The 12947-nt window shown below is 50.5% G+C and overlaps 1 protein-coding gene across 2 annotated transcripts; it reads left to right on the forward strand.

Annotated features, from left to right (window-relative positions):
• The first annotated feature begins 1935 nt into the window (after window positions 1-1935).
• Window positions 1936-10994, forward strand: Pcyox1l (prenylcysteine oxidase 1 like). Of its 2 annotated transcripts, none has more exons than XM_050157914.1 (6): window positions 1936-2103; window positions 6143-6349; window positions 7649-7823; window positions 8956-9167; window positions 9392-9532; window positions 10242-10994. In XM_050157914.1, exons 1-6 carry the CDS (start codon window positions 2016-2018, stop codon window positions 10637-10639), a joined length of 1221 nt encoding a protein of 406 aa, XP_050013871.1. In that variant the 5' UTR covers window positions 1936-2015; the 3' UTR covers window positions 10640-10994. The 2 variants fall into 2 exon arrangements, with proteins under 2 accessions (XP_050013871.1, XP_050013870.1); XM_050157913.1 differs by having other exon boundaries at window positions 1941-2103; window positions 9978-10982.
• Window positions 10995-12947: the final 1953 nt, after the last annotated feature.

Here is a 12947-nt window from a genome sequence, read left to right on the forward strand (position 1 = left end):
CAAGGTTCTGTTGCCATCACCCATACCAGGTAGTTTGAGACTGCCTGTAACTCCAATTTAGGAAATCCAATGCCTTCCCCTGACTTCCAAGGGCAGTGCACACACATGATGCACATATACTCAGGCACACACATACACGTTAACAAATCTTTAAAGTGACCCCAGTGGGTTTTTTTTAGATACATGGAGAGTTCCTGAATTAATTTTTTAGTCTCATTGCTCTGCCTGCAATTGTTTGATCCGTATGATATGGTGACGTCACACTTTGGGTTTCTGGACTAACCCTTAAAAATAACTGGGTCAGTACCATCTTGTCCTCCAGTGGGCCATCATGCAAATGGGACTACCCTGTGCATTTGTGGACAAATCAAAAGAGTATGACTTTGGTTTTGGAGTGGTTCATTAGATAGCAGCGGATAAATGATATGGTTACCTCACCTCAGTCCCGGGCTCAGCTAATTATTTTGCACCTCTGTACCCCTAATTGTAATGGTTTTGTTTGTGTGCTTGCTTGCTTTTCCTCTTACCAGCAATTCTGAACCTGACGATCTCATGCATGATCAATAGGCTGGCAGAGTTATAAGAACTAGTGGGGAGGCCGGGCAGTGGTGGCGCACACTAATCCCAGCACACGGGAGGCAGAGGAGGCAGATCTCAGTGAGTCTGAGGCTAGCCTGGTCTACAAAGTTGAGTTCCAGGACACCCAGGACTGTTACACCAAGAAACTCTGTCTCAAAAAAACATTATAATAATAATTAATTAATAATAAAATTAGTGGAAAAAGCACAGTTCTAGATTCAACAATCACAAAAAATTCCAGGGTTACAAAGTTGGAGAGCCAAGATGAATTTTAAAGTAAATATGATTTAAAACAACAACACTGTAAGTGGTCAGCCCATAAGAATACCTGACACAAAATGATGATAAGTAAATGCCTATTTAAAATAAGGAAGAGAAGTTGAAGATATGGTCCAGTAGTTAAGAACAATTGTTGCTCTTGCACATCAGGGACCCTGGTTCAGTTCCCGGTGTCCACACATGGGTGTGAACCAGGCTCCAGGGGATCCAATGCCCACTTCTGCCCTTGGAGGACAGCAGACTGCACACAGCGCATATACAGCCGTGCAGGCAAACTCATCCGTTTTTTGATAAGAAGCACGGTGCCTCAGACCTGTAATCCTAGCAACAGAGAGCCTGGTAACCAGCCTGGATTACCAAGAGAGACCCTGTCTCCAGAAATATGGGCAAGCCTATAATTCTAGCATTTGAGAGGTGGAGGCAGGAGATCAAGAATTCAAAATTGTCTTCCACTATCCTCCAAGCCAGCCAAAACTACATGAGACCTAGTATCTAAATAAGTAAACAAATGCCTAAATAAAAATAAAGGAAGAGAGAGACGGTAGAAGGCAGGGGGAAGATGTAGAAACTGGAAGCAAAAACGAAGGCTCCAACGCAGAAGTGCTTGTTTCTCGGCACTTGCACGAAGAAGCTCATCTAATCATGCAGGTCGCCAGCTTGGTCAGCAATTCACAGCTCTTGAGGGACTAACAAGCCCCTCAAAGGGATTTTCCCCTCCATTATCTCACGTGATCATCACAACCAAGAAAGGCAGAGCCTAGATTATTGTGCCCCCTGGAAACAGACAGCAAGAAGACATATCACGAAGCTAGTAAGCGTGATTCAACTCCCTTCTGTGCATCTCCCAGCAACTGGGCCCTGGTCCTGATGTTGTGCTCCAAAGACATGCACACCTGCGCCTGAGCAGAATGAGCCAGCCAATGAAGAACCCGCATCCAAGGAGGAGGGACGGGGCGCTGCCAATGACTGAGCTCTCCCTGAGACAGCTGTAGCTAATGGAGACCTAGTACTGCAGAGGGACGGTTGCTCGACCAATGAAAGGCTGGGACCAACCAGGCTGCAAGGCCAGCCGGCCAGTGGGGCGCCAGGGCGGGGCGCGCAGTCGAGCGCCAACCGCAAGCGGGGATCCGCAGCGTGCAGCCCGGTCACCACCCGCCATGGCCCGCTCTGTCCCGCTGCTCGCCATGCTGGCCACGCTTCTCACCACCGCTGCTGCAGGCGGAGACGCCCCGCCCGGAAAAATCGGTGCGGGAAGGATGTGGTGGAGTGCTCACTGAGGAGGACGGGCGGGAAGAGGGTTTGCAGCTGACCTGGGGCAGGGGAGGGCTGCTCCCAAGAGGAGCTGGGTGCAAGATTGGCTAGGGGCTGGTGGGCGCGGAAGAAGCGTGCACAGGGGAGGTGCTGATGGGGAGGGTGGTGTAGGCACGAGGAGGGGGCCGCCTGGGAAGGAAAAGGCCTGAGCAGGAATAGCCACTGACAGCTGTCCGCAAGGCGCACGGTCACGGAATATTTACTTCTTGAGAAGCTCTCGGGTGACAGGAGCTGGGCGGTGGCCTTTGCAGGGGTCGGCTGAGCGCGCTGTGTGTTACAGCACGCTATGGCTGTGGTTCCTTCAGGACGCCAGGCCCTTGCTGAGGATGAGAAAGTTCTGTGTCTGGAGGGCGTTTGGCAGGTTCTGCGGGCTCTAAGAAGGCTTCCTAGAAGTAACATCTAACGAGAACTTCCGGTCTATAGAAGGTAGTTCCTTCCACGGGATAGAACAATAAATAGATTGCTGGGGGTGGATTTGCTGAGTCGGATGAGTGTGGGACTTTTTCCCCCCTCAGACTTGCTTAGACAAGCAGTCTACTGCACAGCCCCACAGCCCAGTATGGAGAACTCAATGGCTGTCATTTTTTTTAATTAATTATTATTTGTGTGGTTTCCCCAACATTTTATTCCGAAGTTCTTCAGACATACAGCAAAGTTGAAAGAATTTACAATCTTATCCATGTGCCCACCACATTCTGCTCTTTGCACTGTTCATATTTTGTTGCATTTCCAAATAAATTGCAGGCACCGGGACGGGACACCTCACTTAATACACCATGTGTAGTCATTGTCACTGGTTTGTTTACAACTTTTTTTCCTGCCTTTTGTTTTAACCCTGCATGGCTCGAAGTTTCTCAAATCTCTTTGCACATGGATTCCCACAACCAGAAATGCTCAGTTCCTATTTGTGGGAGGACAGAATAATAATTCCACTAGGCAGCCCCTGTGAACCCCAATTGTCAGGAGTGCCTTGGGACAGCTGAGATTTGCCAGGGCCGGTACAGTGCTAAAACTTGACTGTGTGAGAAAGCTGCAACAGGCCACAGAGGGTTAAGGCTGGCCAGAGCACACTGGAAATATTGATTTGTGACTAAGAGTCTGCACAAGAGAGAATCTCGGGGGCTGCGGTATTAAGAGAAGGTCGAATGGAGGTTGACTTCGGAGCAAGCTTGGAAGGATAACGACTTAGGCAGGTTTAGGGACCAGGGATGTGCAGTAGTTTTTCCTGGGGATGGACAGCAAGGGCTCCCTGCAACAGAACCAAATGGTGGTTCCGTAGCTTGCAACCTGCCTCCTTCCAGCTTGTCCCTAGACAAACCTCACCATCTTCCCAATCGATGACAAGCTGCCCTTTAACTTCCTGAACACCTTCAACCCCCTTGGTGGTTTGGACTATACCTAGAGAGGAGGACAGGGTGCCTCCCATTAAAGGTCACAGTCCTTGAGCTCCAGTAGGATTCTGTCTCCATGCTCCTGAGTGGCCCTAGAACCCTTTAGAGTCCTCCTCGGTGCCCTTCTTTCTCCTCTTGCTGACATGCAGATTTTCTCTAGGGTCCTGCTCAGATGCTTTCTCTGTGCAAAGCCTGTATCTGTTGCTGCTCTCTCAGGATCCCTCAAAGCCCGTTGTCCTACTTGGTTATGGATCGTTTTAGCTGATTGTGCACGAGTCTCTGCCCATTGGCTGCTTAGGTTCCTGGAAACCCAAACCCCTCTTGGTTCATCTCTGAGCCTTGGCACATCTTATAGGACAAAGAACAGTGTCTGTTAGGTATGTTCCATAAACCTGCTCACAGTGATAGGACATCTTACTTATAACCGGTGGCACTTCCAGCTCTTGACATGTCTGTCTCTTTGGAGAAAATAAGTAATTTGGGAGTCTCTCCAGAGGAAGAGGAGGGAAAGAGAGCAGAGTGGTTAGGAAGAAAATGAGGGTATTCCTGGATGTGACTCTTAAGTACTGAGAAAAAGGAGTTGGTTAGTTCACCGTGCAATAGATGTTTCTGGACTTTGTTATCGGCCAGGGTCTGGGAACAGCATAATCCTGCTTCCTCTGTGTCCTCAAGTCATTTGAATGTGGTGTGGCAAAGGCAGGGGGAGCTGCTGGAACAGGCATGGGCGACACCGGCCTCTCCTTAGAAGGTGGCAAACTGGGCTAACCGTAGCTCCTAGGGACTGGGGAAGTCTTTATCTTCTCACCTGGCTGGAGGGGAATACCAAACTGTCAGTGGGAGGGAAGCCGTGTTTCAGATGTTGGGCAGATGGAACTGCAGGCAAGGCAGTAGCCCAGCCCAAGGGTTTCATAACTAGTTTATTCTCCCTCGGGGCTGTTTGTTGACCACTGTCTGTCTAGACAGTGGTTCCCAGCAGCATCAGGTGGTAGGTTGGACTTTGACCAAAAGAGCCAACAAGTAAATATTTTGGGTGTTCCAGGTCATTTCACAGTATTTTCCCACTGACCGTAAGTGAAAGAAAGGGTGTGGCTCTGTCGGCAGCTGTCATCAGCACCAGGTGGCTGAAAGGGAGAATCACCTGAGCCAGGAGTTCAAGGCTAGCCTAAGCAGCTGGGTGAGATACTATCTCAAAAGACAAAAGAAAGCCTGTTGGGCAAGGTGGTTCATTGTAGAGGTAGAGGCAGGCAGATCTCTGAGTTCAAGGCCAGCCTGGTCCACATAGGAAGGCCTTGGAGAGAAAGAAAGAAAGAAAGAAAGAAAGAAAGAAAGAAAGAAAGAAAGAAAGAAAGAAAGACTAATCCCAGCACTTGGGAGGCAGAGGCAGGCGGATCTCTGTGAGTTCGAGACCAGCCTGGTCTAACAGAGCTAGTTCCAGGACAGGCTCCAAAGCCACAGAAAAACCCTGTCTCAAAAAAACAAAAAACAAAAAAAAAAGAAAGAAAAAAAAAAGAGAAAGAAGGACTTGTGCCTATAACATTTCTTTTTTTGTTGTTGTTTTTGGGGAGGTTCTTTGTTTGTTTTGTTTGTTTGTTTTTCGAGACAGGGTTTCTTTGTAGCTTTGGAGCCTGTCCTGGAACTAGCTCTTACAGACCATGCTGGCCTCAAACACACAGAGAGATCTGCCTGCCTCTTCCTCCCGAGTGTTGGGTTTAAAGGTGTGCGATTTTGGCCTGTGGGCTGTAGTTTGTTGATCCTGACTTAAGGAATGTTTTTCAGCCCACTAACAGAAGTGCTTGGTCAGTAACTGTTTTCACCAGTTCATCCTGAAATAAGAAAAGTGGAGGGCATGGGGGAATTTTATAAGAATCTAAATTTATTCTCTATTTTCTTTAACATTCATTGATGTATAGAGAGGGGCAGCGTGCATGCCATGACTCGTGGAGATGTGGGGACAACGTCCAGGAATCAGTTCTTTCGTGTTCCAGGGATCAAATTCGGGTCAACAGGCTGGCAGCAAACCTTTACATGGAGCCATCTGATTGGCCCAATTTATATTCCTTTCTATTCCCCCACCCCTTCTCTCTCTTTAGTTTGGTTTTTTTTTTTTTTTTTTTTTTTTTTTTTTTTTTTTTTTTTTTTTTTTTTTTTTTTTTTTTTTGAGACAGGGTCTCTTTGTATCCCTGACTGTCCCGGAACTCTCTCTGTAGACCAAACTGGCCTAGAACTCAGAGATCTGCTCGACTCTGCCTCCTGAGAGCTGGGATTAAAGGTGTGCACCACCACTGCCCTGCTCAATTTATTCTAAGAGCATTCTCTAAATTTTGAGATTCCTTCCTTCTCTCTTGCCGATAGGGTCTTCCTCCCGAGGAAGGCAGTAGGTGCGGTCGGAGGGGCCAGCCTTTGATTGTTAGGTTTAGAGCGTCTGAAAGCTCGGGCTGTGGATTCCCCTTTTGACATTCCATAAGCCTGCTGCATGCATGTGCCAGGAGCCTCCGCTGTGTACAGGGTAGTGCCTTACTAACCAGCCTCTCTCCCGTTGTGCCGTCTCTCCCTCCCTGCCTTGTTCGGGCTTGCCGACACAGCTGTTATTGGAGCTGGGATTGGGGGCTCTGCCGTGGCCCATTTCCTTCAGCAACACTTTGGACCCCGAGTACAAATTGTCGTCTATGAGAAAGGGGCTGTGGGTGGCCGCCTGGCCACCATCTCCGTCAACAAGCAGAACTACGAGAGCGGAGCAGCCTCCTTCCACTCGCTGAGCCTCCACATGCAGGATTTCATCAAGCTGTTGGGTGAGTGTCTAGCATTGGGGTCTAGTGCCCACTGCCCCAGGCCCTTCCCATGGGTGAGTGTCCAGCATTGGGTCTAGTGCCCGCTGCCCCAGGCCCTTCCCATGGGTGAGTGTCCAGCATTGGGTCTAGTGCCCGCTGCCCCAGGCCCTTCCCATGGGTGAGTGTCCAGCATTGGGTCTAGTGCCCACTGCCCCAGGCCCTTCCCATGGGTGAGTGTCCAGCATTGGGTCTAGTGCCCGCTGCCCCAGGCCCTTGCGGTCAGATCGTCCTTTAGCTCCATCTCCTCATTTTACAGATGGAGCAGCTGAGACCAGAGAGGGGAAAGAGCTTGCCTGAGGTACACAGTGAGTTAGTTGCAGAGCCGGGATTAGAACTCAGGTTTGACTCCCAGGCCAGTCTCTTCCTTTCAGTGTACTGCCTCTTATGCAGTCATATCAGCATCTATATCCTACATCCTTTATCTACATTGCCCACCAGACACTTGGTACTCTAGCAGGTGATATGTGGACATGACCTCACACCCAGCCAGCCTTTAGGATGAGTGACAGATCTCCCTCTAGAGACTGGAACTCAAATCCTTAATACCCTTCAGCTGAGATGCTGAAGTGATCAAGTTGGGGTTCAAAGTCAGCATCCTCTAAACTCCGAGTACGTATGCTGTCTGCTGAAGAAGTTCCACTTCTCGGAATTGGTCCTGCAGGATCACGTCTTGTAGTTAGGCAAAGTGTGCACGTGCGGGCTCATTTGCTACAGCAGGGTTTGCCAGAGCGGGATCTTGAGATGCCCTCCCCGCCCACCCTCTCTGTGCTTGGGGTGAAACGCAAAGGCATGTAAGTATACAGGAGACTGTTAGGGATGCAGGATGTTGTATGTGTTATGTCGGGGTGGAAGAGACCAAATCATGGCCACATACATGTTCATGAGTGGAGTGTTCTTTGAATTGTAGAATGCTGAGAAGCCAGAAGGAGCTAGTGTGAGTTCAGGGATCCATAACAAAGCCAGCCCTGCCCTGTGAGCCTTTAGACATTCTAGCATGGTAGCATTTCCCTCACTCTTGGCTGAGCGGGTCCCTGCTGAAGAAAGTACAAAATGGGACATAGTTCTCACTTCCTTACTCACTAGGAAGAGCAAATGGTTTTCTCGATGTATTCATTAGCATGCTACCTATAGACAGGAAGCACAAAGGAACAAAAGGTCCAGCCCTTTGCATCAGGAAGGGCCCAATGCAAAAGAGCTCAAGGCACTGTTGGGCCTCCTGAGGGCCATGAAAGGGAGCTGAGGGGCTGCTGGTCTCCGCAGGGCTGAGACAGCGGCGAGAGGTGGTGGGCAGGAGCGCCATCTTCGGCGGGGAGCATTTCGTGCTGGAGGAAACCGACTGGTACCTGCTGAACCTCTTCCGCCTCTGGTGGCACTACGGCATCAGCTTCCTGAGGCTGCAGATGTGGGTGGAGGAAGTCATGGAGAAGTTCATGAGGTAGGGCTGGGCGGAGCTGCAGAGCGATGCCAAGGAGGCCAGGGAAGATCTCAGGAGGGAACTGACGGTTTGGAAATTGTGAGAGAGTGGTAAAGGCCGACGCAAGGACCCTACCCAGCGCAGTGCAGGCTCAGGGCGAGCCCCAGCCTGAGGAGTGTGTGAGACAGGGCCCCCCTGGCTTTGCGACACTAGTCTTCATTCCTTCCTCCCACTAAATTACCGAAGCATGAGTTGCAAACTCAGTCTCTTACAAAGGCTAAAGTCGGGGTGAGCAAGGCCCCTGGGTGGAAGAGAACAGCGGGGTGGGGTAGCCCGAAGAGTAAGACCCTCTGAGGGAGGCAGCCAGCTGCAGCACAGTGACTAGCCACAAGGAAACGTCATGGAATTTTCCAGCTTTTCAGTGTTTATCACCAATTGACTTTGTGAACCCAATGAAACATTGATGCAGGCCAGACGCAGCCTGGGGTCACCTGTGTGCGAGATTTCTACCCCTACTTTGTCCCTCTAGAACGGTAATTCTCAAGCCAGGCGGTCGTGCTGCGCGCCTTTAACCCCAGCACTTGGGAGGCAGAGGCAGGTGAATTTCTGTGAGTTCCAGGCCACCCTGTCTTCCAGCCCCACATCCCTGTCCACCCCCTGGACACTGCTGTCTAGTAGCACAGTTGAAAGTCAAGCCCAGAGAAGGCAGCAGTTCACAGACAAGCTAATCCAGACTATATCAGCAGATAGCGCCCTTCTGTGCTAGCTCTGGGGCTGGAAGGAGTAGTAGAGACTCCATTCAGGGCAAGTGAGAATGCTGCCGGATCCAGTCACAGGCAGGGACGGTAGTGGTCTGAGGCTATTGCCATCAGGCCCAGCTTGGACCTGAAGCCAGGACAGACTAGAAGCTAGTCACCCATGTTCAGAAACATATCAGCACCTTGGGCAGGAAGTGTGGTATAATTGGCTTCTAGCCACACGAGGAAGCCAAGTCCTTTGAAATCTTGGATTATGTGTGTCTCTGCACGGTCCCTGGCTACCAGTGAGGAGGTACAGACAAGTGCACTGTAGCCACAGAGCAGGCCGAAGGGATAAAGGGGTAGACCTCTAGGGAGCCTCTCTGCACAAGACTCCAGTCCCACGTGTCTCCTAGGATCTACAAGTACCAGGCTCATGGCTATGCCTTCTCGGGTGTAGAAGAACTGCTCTACTCCCTGGGGGAGGCCACCTTTGTCAACATGACCCAGCGTTCGGTGGCCGAGTCCCTGCTCCAGGGGGGAGTCACACAGCGCTTTATTGATGACGTGGTCTCTGCTGTCCTGCGGGCCAGCTATGGCCAGTCAGCATCAATGCCTGCCTTTGCTGGTAAGTGCGCAGCCCTCAGCCTGCCTGTCCCCCTTGCCCACATCCTCAGAACAAGCTGGGTCCTATGAAAACCATTTTCTGGCTTATTACCGTTGCCCCATTTTTTTTTTTTTACCTTTTAAAATCACACTATATTTAAGCACATTGCCCGGGGTTCGTGGGAGGAGCCTTGCTTGGCAGGAAGGCCCAAGATCTTTCCTCTCTTCCCTCCCTCTCTTTCCCAGGAGCCATGTCACTAGCTGGGGCTCAGGGCAACCTGTGGTCCGTGGAAGGGGGCAACAAGCTGGTTTGTTCCGGTTTGCTGAAGCTCGCCAAGGCTAGCGTGATCCATGCCACAGTGACCTCTGTGACCCTGCACACTACAGGTGAGTGAACCAAACAGGAGTTATGCCCCTGCCATTCCTAGCCAGCCCTCCTCCTCTTCTGGACCACAACCAGAGTGGTTCCTGCTGGGAAGTATTTTTCAGAAAAATCAGGGAAAGGCCCACCGACCACCAGAGGGCGCTGACGCTCTTCGCGTCGGCACTAGGAAGCTTCCTCCCTGTATCTATTATTCCTTTGATTTCTGATCATTTGAGTGGCATCCTTACCTCAGCCAGTCAGCAACAGAACCAGAGAAGGGCTTAGACCTTCTAACATCCAAACCAGTGCTCACCCAGCAGCGGCATCAATATGGAAAGAAGGGACAGCCGAGCTGCCCCATGATGCCAGACTCTCTCTGCACCCCCAGTGTTGGGTCCCGGATGGAAGGAAGGTCAGTGGGGTAGAAGCGAAGGAATAAGTGGACGTTTATGTTCTCTCTCCTACTAGAAGGGAAAGCCCTGTACCAAGTGGGGTATGAGAGTGACAGGGGCAACAACTCTGAGTTCTACGACATCGTGGTCATTGCCACGCCCCTGCACCTGGACAACAGCAGCAGCAACATCACCTTTGAAGGCTTTACTCCCCCCATCGATGACATTCAGGGCTCTTTCCAGCCCACTGTGGTCTCCCTGGTCCACGGCTACCTCAACTCTTCCTACTTTGGCTTCCCCGACCCTAAGCTTTTCCCCTTCGCCAACATACTCACCACAGATTTCCCCAGCTTCTTCTGCACTCTGGACAACATCTGTCCAGTCAACATCTCAGCCAACTTCCGGCGGAAGCAGCCCCAGGAGGCAGCAGTGTGGCGGGTGCAGTCCCCGAAGCCCCTCTTCCGGACTGAGCTGAAGACCCTCTTCCGTTCCTACTACTCAGTCCAGACAGCGGAGTGGCAGGCCCACCCCCTCTACGGCTCCCGCCGCAGCCTCCCCAAGTTCGTGCTCCATGACCAGCTCTTCTACCTCAATGCTTTGGAGTGGGCGGCCAGCTCTGTGGAGATGATGGCCGTAGCTGCTAAGAATGTGGCCTTACTGGCTTACAACCGCTGGTACCAGGACCTGGACAAGATTGACCAAAAGGACTTAATCCACAAGGTCAAGACTGAACTGTGAGGGTTCCAGAGAGTCCAGGAACTCTGCCCCACACTGAAGATGGAGCCCATCTCAGCAGCACGGGGCTAACCAGGCCACATTCACGGGCTGCTCCGCTCTCTCTGCCACGGTGTATTGAGCAGATGTCCCCTGTGTGGGTCCAGGTGACCTGCTTTCTGCCTAAGGATCCTCTTAGAGGCTACCTTTTTTGTTTTTTAAGGGAGAGGTTAAGAAAAGGGAAGGAAATTCAGGCCAGTGTTTGGGGGGGAGGAGGTTGGGGTGATTTTTTTTGTTTATTTCTTTCTTGGGTTTTCTTTTTTCTTTTTTTTTTTTTTTTTTGTTACTGTTTTTCAAGAAGAAATAAAAATTCAGACTCCAAGCCACTTCTGACTTCATTTTCCCCTTACTAGAAGCCAAGATGTCTGAGAGAAGGACTATATAGCAGAGAACTCAGCTTTCTTTCCTTTCCGTCTTCCATTACCAACCCCCCAAAGGCACAGCCTACAGTAAAACATTTACCATCAGCTACCTAAAGAGAAGGCAAGTCAGAAAATGTCAGCGTTTGGATGGGCTGTTTGGTGTGGGTTCCAGTTCAGAATTTCTTCAAGACCATCGCTGAAACCTCCCAGCAGCACTGCGTATGATTGGCTCGACATTTACCCCGACATTGCCATCAGTAGAGCCCTGGGCTACCTGTCAATCAGGTAGAAAAATGGAAACAGATTGAGCCATAGGAACAACGGAAGCTTTTGACGGCCCCCGGAGGGATTGGCCATTTTCTTTATGTAAGGGTACAGGAGTCATGTGATGAATCTGTCTTGGCCAGGAGGAGAGTCCTTGGATGGTAGAGAGTGGTCCTACCTCACCCCTGAACTCCTCCCCTGAGCAAGGGAAAGGAGGGTGTGGGATGGAGTTCTTCAGAGGTTAATCTGGTGCTTTCTCTGGTTCTAGCTTCATGTAGAGAATTGCGCCTTCCTTTTTCTGTACCTATAAAGATCAGTAGACTGGGGCTGGTGATGTAGTTTAGGAATTGCATTCGTGAGGCTTTGACACCGCCAAACCATTACAGAAACAGATCAAATAGACATCCCAGGGTCACAAGCGTAGCTTGGTTTAGGGCATATATTTGGAATGCATGAAGCCCCAGGTTCAAGTCTCAGCACCACCAAGCTCCCAAATCAGCTTTTGAAGTGAAACTTGTCTTTGTTCCTTTGGACCTGGGCCTTTATGCAGAGGGAGCACACAGGAGTGGAGCGCGCGCGTGCACACACACACACCACTCAGACTTGTTAAACTGTGCTTTAGGGGAGAGGCTTGGATGTACAGAGGAAATATGGCCGCCAGAGGATCGTAGCCCAGAAGCTTGCCCAACAGATAATCCTAAGATTCATCTGGCTCTTTGTTCCTGCAGGGAAGGCAAGAGCTCACAGAGACAGCATAATTTGTCTGAGGTCTCAGCTCAGTTTTCTAGAACATCCCCAGTCTGGAGCTTCGCCTTAACTGAGGTCAGCATAAGAGCAGAAACCCCTCCCGTGCAGTTAGACTCACACCGGAACGAAGGTTCATGGTTTACCGGGCGATGGTGGTGGCAGTGAAGAGATGGTCGTACGTGGTGTCTATTACAGAAGCCGTAAGACTGGCACCCCAGTAAAACAAATTTTGGCTGAAGTAGAAGAACAAATGAAAACTCCCTGAACAGTGAAGGCCTTACTGGGTAAAACAATTTGAGGCCATGTGCAGAGCACAGGGCAATCCCCAGGTCCCTCTCTCACAGACAAAGACTGCAGTGTCAACAGATAGGACATGTGGACTAGCCCTGCGCCAATGCCTGTGGCCAGAGAAGGGCCAAGTGCTGATTGGTTGGGCTTCAGACACTGGACCAGTCATAGGGTGACAGAGTAAACCAATTTGCTTAGACTCACAGATTCGAATAATAACCATCTTGGGAGCAGAGGTCTTATCCAAATGTCATTGCTGTGGAGGTACCTATGTACCCCCCAACCCTCAAGTTCAGTGACGTCAAATCATGTGATGGTGCCTTCCAGAGAATTTTGAAATGCAGGTAGCACAGGCTGTCATCGTATGCCTGGTATTGGGCCAGAGGAGCAAAGACAATACAAAGCTACTCAGCTGACTCCGCCCCCTTGGGTCCCTAAGGAGAGTATGGCTTAGACCCAGGGCAGGTCCTTCCAGGACTTCATGCTAAGGCTAAGCTGGCTGTACTTCAGACCCTAAACAGCTCCAAACCAAATCCACTCTCAATGCCCTGAGGCCCACTTGCCCAAGCCTTCAAGTTCATCTCATGGTCTCATCATTTGCAGGACAGATT

This window comes from Alexandromys fortis, unplaced genomic scaffold, assembly GCF_014885135.2.
Source record: "Alexandromys fortis isolate MF-2015 unplaced genomic scaffold, M_Fortis_MF-2015_v1.1 scaffold_94, whole genome shotgun sequence".
Taxonomy (NCBI): Eukaryota; Metazoa; Chordata; class Mammalia; order Rodentia; family Cricetidae; genus Alexandromys; species Alexandromys fortis.